This window comes from Artemia franciscana, unplaced genomic scaffold (genome assembly GCF_032884065.1).
Source record: "Artemia franciscana unplaced genomic scaffold, ASM3288406v1 PGA_scaffold_36, whole genome shotgun sequence".
In the NCBI taxonomy this organism is placed as follows: Eukaryota; Metazoa; Arthropoda; class Branchiopoda; order Anostraca; family Artemiidae; genus Artemia; species Artemia franciscana.
Window position 1 is genome coordinate 162,441 of NW_027062672.1, and position 11,577 is coordinate 174,017.

At 36.1% G+C, this 11,577-nt stretch overlaps 1 protein-coding gene across 4 annotated transcripts in view; it reads right to left on the reverse strand.

The window, feature by feature from the left end:
* LOC136041733 (protein TANC2-like) overlaps positions 1 to 11,577 on the reverse strand; it is a 281,477-nt gene that overhangs the window by 23,282 nt on the left and 246,618 nt on the right. For all 4 annotated transcript variants that reach the window (XM_065726482.1, XM_065726481.1, XM_065726480.1 and 1 more), the window contains 2 exons: positions 6,066 to 6,187; positions 1,346 to 1,607 (listed from right to left, as the gene is read on the reverse strand). In XM_065726482.1, coding sequence (XP_065582554.1) covers positions 1,346 to 1,607; positions 6,066 to 6,187 — 384 coding nt within the window. The remainder of the gene's footprint in view (positions 1 to 1,345; positions 1,608 to 6,065; positions 6,188 to 11,577) is intronic.

The window sequence follows — 11,577 nt, forward strand, 5'->3', positions numbered from 1 at the left end:
TGAAAACGGCCGGCACCTCACTAATACCTGAATGGGAAGACGTCATCGCTTCAGCACCAATGCGAGACGAATGGAGAGGCTATGTCGACGCTCTATGCGCCACCGATGGCTCTGGAGGAACTAAGGTCTAAGGTAAGGACTTTGTTAGCCTGAAAAGCGTATCTTCATATGAATCTCCTTCATATTCCTCAAAGTATGTGAATTTTATGTCTTTCTTTTTCTCTTTTTTTTCTGCTTTTTCAAGAAATATGGATAAATCATATAAGAATGGAGACAGGCTCTAGCGCCGAAGACATCTTCAACGCCATCTAATAAAAACATTTTTTGCATTTTTTTTTAATCTTCGAAATTGTGCTTTTTCAGAAGCTGAGAGTCCTGCGGTGGCGCAATGGGTTTAACTTTAGCTTCTTTATACGGGACAGAGAGAACGAATTAGGCTACAGCAACACTCAGCAGGGCCGAAACAATTACCTTAATAGTTAAGAAGCGTAGTTAATCTGTTATGATACAATACTTTTGCCAATTGCGCTAAATTCGCTTTATTATCACACTAAACAACACCAAGAAATTCCAAATTCTAGATAGTATTAGTAATATTTTCAGCACTGGCACCAGTTTCCATTCTTCAAGTTACCCCCCCCCCCCCGCTTGCGTGAACTGAAGTCCAAGGGACCAGTAGTAGACTGGTAGTGGCAGCAATTAGTAGCAATCATGGCAGTGATTTAAAGTTTTCAAATCAATAAAAAATGACTATTTCAAGAGTTGCTTTCCAGCGGAAATTGAAACCTGAAACAGAAACAAAGCGAATATTCACCCACAAAAATGAATCGCTTCCATCGGGTGACGTGAGGTTCTGCCTAAATTGCAAAATTTGACCTGAGCCAGCACATAGCACCGTCCCAACACTTAGCCAGCCCTATGCAGCAATAGCTACAATCTAGTATAGAGTGAACCCCAAATCATGGTAGCCAAGAATCAAAAACACATTTTGAAAGTGAAAAACACTCTAATGAGAGAAAATCGTCATTTGAAGCTAATTCAGGAATAGTAACTGCTATTCCCGTAAAAGTTTATTACCAAAACAAATCTATGGAAATGTCCAAAAAGAGCTTGAAACCACTCGGAAATGGCGGCAGATTGAAATGAAAAGGGCATCATTGGCATCATGATGACCGAAACATAAAACTAGAAGGTTTCTAAACCCCCATTTAAAATACCCAAGAAAATCATATTTTGCCTGTTTATCACTGAGGTTCTCTTTTTTCTATTTCTTTTTAAAGTATCAAGGGCAAAAATAGATATTTTAAATTTCTCCTACGGCGAAGAATTCCCAGCCTTTACCTACCTTCACATTAGGGCTATATAGATTTCTAAGTGACCCAATCGAAGCCGAAACATCGCTTGAACTTGCAGCAATCCAAACAGCTTGTAAGTCACGTGGATAAAGACCTGCCTTGTCACCAACCATTCCATAAATACCTTGACCTCGTGCAAGTGAACGGTACACATGACCTTTTAAAATGTGATGACCGACCTCTAAGGTTTTTTCTTGATTGAGCGGAGCTTCAAGCCGAGAAAGGCGGAAAGCAATTGCCGCGTCGCCAATCCTAAATTTAAATATACAAAATAAAATAAAAACAATAAGAATAGTGAAACGTAGAAATAGGATTAAAATAGAAGTAAAATAGTAGCAGTAGGATAGATGTAGAATAAACGTAGAACGTAGAAGTGAAACATAGAAGAAGTAGAAGTAGGAACTTTATAACTAAATATGCAAAATAAAATGTAAGCAATAAGAATAGTGAAACGTAGAAGTAGGATTAAAAGTAGAAGTAAGATAGTAAAAGTAGGATAACAGTAGAATAAACGTAGAACGTAGAAGTGAAACGTAGAAGAAGTAGGAACTTTATAGCTAAATATACAAAATAAAATAAAAACAATAAGAATAGTGAAACGTAGAAGTAGGACTAAAAGTAGAAATAAGATAGTAGAAGTAGGATAGAAGTAGAATAAACGTAGAACGTAGAAGTGAAACGTGGAAGAAGTAAAAGTAGGAACTTTATAACTAAATACGCAAAATAAAATGAATACAGTAAGAATAGTGAAACGTAGAAGTTGGAATAAAAGTAGAAGTAAGATAGTAGATGTAGGATAGAAGTAGAATAAACGTAGAACATAGAAGTGAAACATAGAAGAAGTAGAAGTAGGAACTATTAGTGAGTTTAAACAAACACATGACATAAGAGGATTAACATAAAAGATACTTGGTAACAATCCAGAACACACTCAAGAAGTTTGCTTTGTTTGAAATTAAGTTAACCATAATGAAATAAACCAAAATATGACCAAAATATAAGTTTTATAGAAAAATTATGAAAACTAAAGAATTAAATGAAGCAGAATGCCCAAAACACATTATATTAATTTCCAAACCTAATCACCTCTATATATTAAATATTTCATTAAAATATACTTGCATCGTAATTTAGTTCACGAAAGAATAAGCTAATTATAATCCGATTGCGAAAGAAAAACCGGTTTATTCAGATCAAACAGAGCATACTTCTTGAGTGTGTTCTGAATTGCTAAGAAGTACCAATATAAACTGAAAAGGAAGAAAAATAAACAAGGTCTGAGAAGAGGCTTACTAGATATCAAATACACAAATAGAACAAAACAAGAGAGTTTTTAGCTAATTAGTTTTTTTTATTTTTATACTATTTGTTTCATTTTTCAGTTTTAAGATTTGGCTTTTAATTCTGTTTTGATTGACATCTATCTTGATTTTTTGGGGTATTGTTTTTTTTGTGTTTGCTTCTTTTTTGGATCAGGAACTGATCGTTGCCTACTTTTTTACCTTTTTTATTTATTTTATTTATTTAAAGCTTCTGGACTAACATTAGAAAGCAAAGTTTAGTTGTTTAGAAAAAATTTCTATGGCAATTAAAAAATAAATTCTGGCATTCAAAGGTTAACGAGTAATAATCTGAAAGAATCTCTGGCACTTCCCAAAAAAACAAGAAAAACCATTACATAGCCACATATGGTTACTAGACATATGCACATATAGTTACCAAACTAGATACCAAATACACAAAAAGCAACAAAAAACGACAAAATTTTCAGGTAATTACATTTTTCAAATTTGGATTGTTGTACTCTTTATTTTTGAGCTTTATCATTTTAATCTTTGTTTTTTCGACATCTGTTTTGGTTTCCCTTAATTTTTTGTACTTGGTGTTTTTTTTCTTTTTCCAAATATACAGTTTCAATATGTTGTAGCACAGTGGACCGATGCTCTCCCTTCCTTACCCCTTCACTGAAAGAAATAGTTTGATCTTTCAAATAAGTACGTTTTTGAAAATAACACTTAAAAATAAAGTTAACCTTTTATGTATCTGGAACTGAGCATAGCGGACTTCTTTATCTTTTTTCTTTTTTTTTATTAATTTTGTCTAAAATTTGAGGCTTTTGGACTAACATTAGAAAATAAGATTTAGTTATTCAACAGACTTTTCAATGGCAATGAAAACTAAGAACATTCTAGAATTCAAAAGTTAATAAGTGACAATCTGAAAGTGTTTCTTGCACTTTCGAAAAAAAAAACGAATATATTTGGATATTTTGGTGGGTCAAGGACAGGACACGCACCCTTTGGCTTACTATATTTTAGAGCCTTAGTTATTTAAAAAAAAAATTATGTGAAAGATGTCCCATTTAAATGCTTTTAAAGAGCAAAAAAGATATATGATAGTATTGCAATGACGTTATACATTGACAATATTTCTACGTCAGATTTAGTACCCACTCGAGTAGTAAAGTCTATTCTCCCAGTGATAGTGACTCCACTTACAAAATTAATAAATAGTTCGTTTGAACGTGGAGTTTTCCCTCAGGCACTGAAGTTCGCACGTACAATCGTCATCCAAAAAGGTGGTAGTACGAGTGATTTTTCAAATTACCGGCCTATTTCCCTTCTGTCTACATTTTCAGAGATTTCTGAAAAACCATTCCAGTTTCGTTTGGCAGATTTCTTTGAAGCGAAGAAATTTTCTCATGAGCACCAGTTTGGGAGTCGTCCAAAGCATTCTCCTGAACAGGCTTGTATTGGCCTTCTCAATTTTGTGAATAATACTATAGACTTGAAAAAAACGCCAGAGACAATTTTCTTTGGATGTGAGACAGCTTTGTGATGGATGTGAGTGACAGCTTTTGACAGTCTGTCCCATGAAACTCTTCTTGCAAAATTTTCGCATTCTGGAGTTAGGGGAGAAGCATTAGAATGGTTGCACTCTTATCTTCATGGCCGGTTTATTTCTTTACAACGATGTAGAACAGGTAGTCAACTTTAAATACCTTGACAGCACCATCGAAAACACAGGATCCACTGCCAAAGAAGTCATTGCCAGAACTGGTCAGGCTAACAGCACGTTCAACAGGCTTAATAAAGTATGGAGATCGAATACTTTCTCCCTCCGGCTCAAACTCCGCCTGTCCTCCTCTATGCATCGAAAACTTGGCATCTCAATCAAGACCAAGAGAGGAGAATCCAGTCCTTTGAGAACGCTTGTCCCCGGAGGTTGCTTGGTATTCAATGGATCCAAGTCACAAACCCACATATAAAGAACATCACAACATCCAGCCATGGATGGCTGGACATCCAAGTCCAGCCATCCCTCACCGAAACCATACGAAGACGCAGATGGAGCTACCTAGGTCCTGTACTACGCATGGACGACACCAGAATCCTCAAGCAAGAATTCTTTTGGCTACCTGAAGGCACCCACCGCAGAGGACGACCCAAAAACACTTTCTGTCATACCTTCAACGCAACCTGCGCCAACTTCATGCCTCCCAACAACCAGATTGGGAAGACATTATTGCTGCCACTATTTACAGAGACGACTGGAGGCTCTTCTAAGACGCCTCGGGTGCCTCTGGAGGCACAGGAAGATCTAAGGTCTAAGGAACTTACGAGTGGTTTGAAGCAAATTGTCTCGCTCTAAATTCTCAAGTCTAAATTTTTTTTTTTTCCAGAATTGACTTGCGATTTCCTGGTTTGAATAATATTCCAAGTTCTAAAGCTATTATTTCTAGATCACAAAATAGGCTTTCTAGGTTTCTATGAGTCCTTGTCGATGAGAATCTTTCATTTAAGAACCATATTAACCTTCTCCGATTAAAAGTGTCAAGAAACTTAGGTATGATACGTAAGCTAAGGTATATTTTTCCTGGATGAATTTTGAAGCGATTGATAATTCTCTCATACAGCCATACATAAATTACTGTTCTATTGTTTGGATGAGTACTTTCCCATTCCTCTTAAAATCACTTTCTGATCTTCATAAAAAGGCCCATCAGTTAGTTTCAAATACGAATAGTACGTCAAACAAATTCTCTCCTTAGGTTCCGTCCACATTATTTCCCATCTTGTGCTATTTTTATTCATAAATATCTTCATGGTCAACTTCCCTCTTGTTTTTCAGAATTATTACAAACCCGAGTTAGTGGAAATCTTCATGGAACTCGTAACTCTGAAGTTCGATTGGTTGTTAGAACTGCAATCGTGAGGTCAGATTTTAGCCCTAAATACACATGTAGTAGGGTTTGGAACATCAGAGATTGCCACTCCATCGGGGTATTCAAAAGATTAGTGAAAATTTATTCGGGCTAATTTTACTTCTTATTCTTTTTGTTTATGTGTATAATAATAGTAATATATATTTACCAGTTCAATTGAGTGTAAATAATATAAAAAAAAGGTTTGATTTAACTATCATGCACTTTCTGCTTTTCTTTTTTGTTATTTTTCTCTTCGTGCTTATTTCCCTTATTTTGTATTATGAATCTTGATAGATATGATTGTAATGGTTTTCCCTATGTTCACAGGCCATGAAGCCTTTTATGGGGATCTTAAAAGAGATGCATGTATTGATTATGTGATATTATTAAAGTTGAAGTTGAAGTGCCCTTTTAGCTTATATCAGGTAAATACACTTGGAATTCTGAATGACAAAATTTAAATATCGCAAGGGCGGCATCAGGAATTTATGCCAGGGGCTTACCTGGGGTCGCACAAAAACTTTGTCGATTCTCCCTCTTCACGTCTCAGCAACCACTCGCGAAAAGCAGGATGAATCAACATATAAGTGTCATCTGCCCTAGGGACCAAAAGCCCCGTGAGTTGCTAGAAAAGAAATATACATTATATTTTCAGGTCCAAAAATTTTTCCTTTAAATATTATCTAATGTTCGTTTACGCGAACGCATTTACGCGTTTACGCGAACTATAGGAAGCTATAGTTTGTTGTAACATACTTTAAAACAACGATGGAGTAATGTAATTGTCAAACACTAAATTCTGAACATTAGGTTTCGAGTTAGGTATTCGATATATTTGTAATTCATACTATATTTCTTCCTATATTTACTTCTATCTTTTGCTTTTCACCATTTGCTTTCTTTTAAAATAACCGAAAAAAAATTCACAGCCCTTAAGCAGAAAAGCAGAGAATATATTCCCAAAGATGTTCCCTAGAAAGATCGAAACAAAACCCTCAAATAGCCATAAAAAGCGGGAAGGGAGAATATGTATTTTCAATTTTCATAACCCCCTCCTTCAAGTTTTTTTTTTAGATTTAAGTGAATAGAAGTAGTAGAAGCTAGCATTTGACAAGAGAAAAGCATCACGCGTCATATCCTGGCTCTCATTTCGACTGCATCAAATACTTCTTGGGAAATCGGCTGTCCTACGGACAAAAAAAGGATGCTTATTGAATCCGTGTTGCCAGACAAAAAGAAATTTTACAGATGTCACGTTTTAAAATAACTGTGAAGAAAATTCACGGCCCTTAATCAGAATAACGAAGACAATATTCCCACAAATCTTTCTAAATTATGTTACCCCTAGAAAGGTCTGAAAAACGACAAACTCAAATGGTCATAGACAGGGGGGAGGAGGGGGAATTTTCGTATACCCCCTCCTCCGGAACGTGTTAAAAATTTAAGTAAATAGAGGTAGTAGTAGCTATCAATTGACATGAGAAAAGCATCACGCGTCAGATCCTGTCTGCCATTTCGACTGCACCAAATACTTCTTACGAAACCGACTGTCCTACGTACAAAAAAAAAGGATGCTTGGTGCATCCGTATTGCCAGACAAAATAGAATTCTACGGATTTATGGATAATTGTATCCATAATTAATGGTCACTTTTACCGACTGATTTCGGGTGACATCACGATTAAAATTACTTCTTTTTTTGTGACTGAGATAGATCTTCCTTCACTGACTTTACGCCATGCATTTCTTTCGGCCTATTTACCTTAGACCTTAGTTCCTCCAGTACCTCTGAAGGCACACAGGGCGTCGCTGAGTTGCCTCCAATCTCCCTCATGTGAGCCACTGCGCATATGTCCTCCCACTCTGGAATGAGACTCGTCTGGAGGGCTCTTTTGTCACGTTCATACGTCCTACGGAGCGTGTTTCACCCCATTTACCCAATAAAAAATTAACCCCTCGTTCCCTCCTTCATATGTGACGCCCCTAGTTCTATGACACACGCTCGATCCAGCAGTGGTAAAAAAAAAAAGCTTAACGCGGTAGAAGAAAACTAACTACATCTTTGATCCCTAAGTGTCCTTTAGTGAATTTTTTACGTGTCTAAGGATGTTTTTCTTTAGAAGTAAGGTGTAATAAAGGGTTTTGGAGTTCAAAATCTAGAAGGGGGAGGGGGTAATTTTTATTTTTTGAATTTCAAGTCAAACGCCCGAAAGGTATCTATAAAAATATAAGGGAATGATCCCCCCCTGTTCAATATTATGACCACTGTTATTTCCCACAAAGAAGAGCAAAACTTTATTAGCAAGTTTGGATCGTTTCTATGTGAGGCTTTTATTTTTTATAGGGGATGAGACAGAATTTCGAAAAAAAAGGCAACAACATTGGCACATTACAATGTTAAATGCAAAAAAATACACAAAAGATCATTCAAATCTTGAGACAGTGAAAAGAGGGCACGAGCTCGTCAGTATGTGTCCTACCTCTCGTGCTATGATTTACGCTCGATCCAAAAGAGTGGTCACATTCACAGAGGGTGTAGCAAAAAGACTGACGTGGTAGAAGAAGAAAAAACTAATCTTTGATCCCTCAGTGCCGTTTAGTGCACATTTTATGTGCCTATGACAGCTTTTTTTTGGTAAAATCATTCTGATTTTAAAACCAGTATGCCTATTTAACCCTACAAAAGATAAAAAAAAAATCGAAATCGACAGTTTTACTGATTTCTGAGACCACACTGCCGTTCTATTTATAATGGAGACAAAATTATATTAAAAAGGGTAAATTTTCTTTATAAGGCAGTGAAAAAGAAAATTTATAACAAAAGTAAGTACAGAAGTCCGAATCAAGGGTGTACCCAAGATTTCCTTTTGGGCCCCCTCCTCCTCCCCCTCCACAAAAAATAAAATAAAGACGTATCAATAATTCGTTTATATGTTTTATGTAACGTTTACATGAGTGAGACAAAAATTTCAAAGGGTTCAAACCCGTTAATCCCCCTCCCCTCAATACGACCTTGGTCCAAACATAAGTTGTTTAAATCTGTTTTTCTTCGTTTTCTTTTTTTTTGGATACGGTTCATTCTGTTTTCTTTTTATGTTTTTGTTTTTGTTTGGGTTTTTTTTTGGTGGATAAGGGCTTCCAGATGTGGCGCCGTAATACTCTAATTTTTATAGATGTTTCTATTTTTGACTGTCTAATTAAAAAAATTACCCATTTTTAATATATTTTAGTTTAAATATGTATAATAGATTAAAATAGTTATTTGAAAACTATTCATTTTGGAAGGGTGTGTCAAGGTCTTTTCAAACTATTTTCGAAACTTTCGTTTTTTTAGCTTTGTCTAATTCTAACTATAAAATCCACTTATAAACAATTTTATAGAGCTATAAAATTTCAGTAACGATTTGAAACACAAGAATTAAGCTAATTTCCAGTAAAAAGAGTTGAAAGAAAAGCAGAAACAGTCCAATCAAAATAAGAAAAAGCTAAACCTAGAACACACAATTCGAAAAATTTGAAACTTTTTGCTTTAATCTTTTCATAAGTTATATTCTACGTGACGTTTTTTTAATGCCGCTCAAAAGGAAATTTAAATTATAGCTCTCAATAAAAACACCCTAAATTACAATCTAATCAGGTTGAATTAGCTTCTTACAAACACTATAGAGTATATTATTGGGGATCATAAATTTCTAACAACAAATCCGAAAAGGTTAATCTTTTTTGTTGTAAAATATTACTCAATTATTTGGCTATGTATGTTTCAGTCAAAATAAATCGAATATATCATAAATAACATATCATAAAGTAATATATCGAATGAATATACATAATATATTAAAACAAATCAAAATCAAGAGAAAACTCTTAAAACTCAAAATCTAAGAGAAAACTACTGTGGTGTTTTCAAAAGACAACAATTGTACTGGTTACCCAAATTTAACTTTGTTAAAATCTTAAAGTATCACTTAAATTTATTCATTAAAATAAAAACATTATTTATTCAGTCCATTATGTATTTCAGATATTGCCAGTTTTTATGTTCGTGCCTTATGGATACAGCGGCGGGAAAGTATCCCATTTCCTCTCCTCTTTTTATCCCACCTCACTGGTGCCAACATCATTAAATTTTATAACTAACCACTATTTTTATTGCCATTTAAACTTTTACGTGCCACTTTACCACGTACTACTTTTACGCTTTACGTACCACCCACAATAAACACATTTAAAATCTCTACTTTTGAGGCATTCCCCAGTGAAATTACCCGTACAATCGCTTTTCAGGTTCCCTTTCTTTCATGGGCACCTTGCCCGGAGAGGTCAAAATTAAAAAAAAAAAAATTAAAAAAAAACTTTTCCATCGCTCCAATATCCCTATTTACCACAAATTCCACTTATTCAGTAACGATAATAGAGTTATGGAGTTTTTAGCCCTCCTGATGTTATTAGCTATTACACCCAAACCCAAATTCAAACCCCAAATTCAAACCTCACCCTATTACCGGTTTTGTGATCCGGTTTGTGACCCGCTAGCCGCTGCAGCACGTTTACTTTTTTTGGCTTTAAGGCAATCTGTATATTTCCTTTTTATGGCACTTGGTATTAACCAAGTGACATATAGCAATCGCCAATTCTGTCGGTCTGTCGGTCTGTCTGTCGGTCCCGGTTTTGCTACTTTAGGCACTTCCAGGTAAGCTAGGACGATGAACTTTGGCAAGCGTATCAGGGACCGGACCAGATTAAATTAGAAATAGTCATTTTCCCGATTTGACCATCTGGGGGGGAGTGGGGGCCCGGTTAATTCGCAAAAAATAGAAAAAATGAAGTATTTTTAACTTATCAGCGGGTGATTGGATCTTAATGAAATTTGATGTTTGGAATGATATTGTGTCTCAGAGCTCTTATTTTAAATCCCGACTGGGTCTGATGACATTGGGGGGAGTTGGAGGGGGGAAACCTAAAATCTTGGAAAACACTTAGAGTGGAGGGATCGGGATGAAACTTGATGGGAAAAATAAGCACAAGTCCCAGATACATGATTGACATAATCGGAACTGATTTGCTCTCTTTGGGTAGTTGGGGGGGGGGGGAGTAATTCTTAAAAATTAGAAAAAAGAGGTATTTTCAACTTACGAACGGGTGATCGGATATCAATGAAATTTGATGTTTAGAAGGATATCGTGTCTTAGAGCTCTTATTTTAAATCCCGACCGGATCTGGTGATGGAGGCGGGGAGTTTGGAGGGGGAAACCTAAAACTTGGAAAACACTTAGAGTGGAGGGATCGGGATGAAACATGGTGGGAAAAATAAACACAAGTCCAAGATAGATGATTGACATAAACGGAACGGATCCGCTCTCTTTTGGGTAGTTCGGGGGGGGGGGGGGGGTATTTCTGATATCGTGGCTCAGAGCTCTTATTTTAAACCCGAACGGATCTGGTGACATTGGGGGGGGGGGAGTTAGGAGGGAGAAACCTAAAAATTGGAAAACACTTAGAGTGGAGGGATCGGGATGAAACTTGGTGAAAAAAAAACACGAATCCTAGATACATGATTGACATAACCAGAACGGATCCGCTCTCTTTGGGGTAGTTGGGGGGGGGGGGGTTAATTCTGAAAAATTAGAAAAAATGAGGTATTTTTAACTTACGAACGGGTGATTGGATCTCCATGAAATTTGATTTTTAGAAGGATATTGTGTCTCCAAGCTCTTATTTTAAATCCTGACCGGATCTGGTGACATTGGGGGAAGTTTGGGGTGGGGAAACCTAAAATGATGGGAAACGCTTAGATTGGAGGGATTGGGATGAAACTTGGTTGGAAAAATAAGCAGAAGTCTTGCATACGTGATTTACAAAATTGGAACGGATCCGCTCAATTGTGGGGGGGGGGGGGTAATTCTGAAAAATAAGAAAAATGACGTATTTTTAACTTACGAAGGAGTGATCGGATCTTCATGAAACTTCATATTTAGAAGGACCTCGTAACTCCGATATCTTATTTTAAATCTC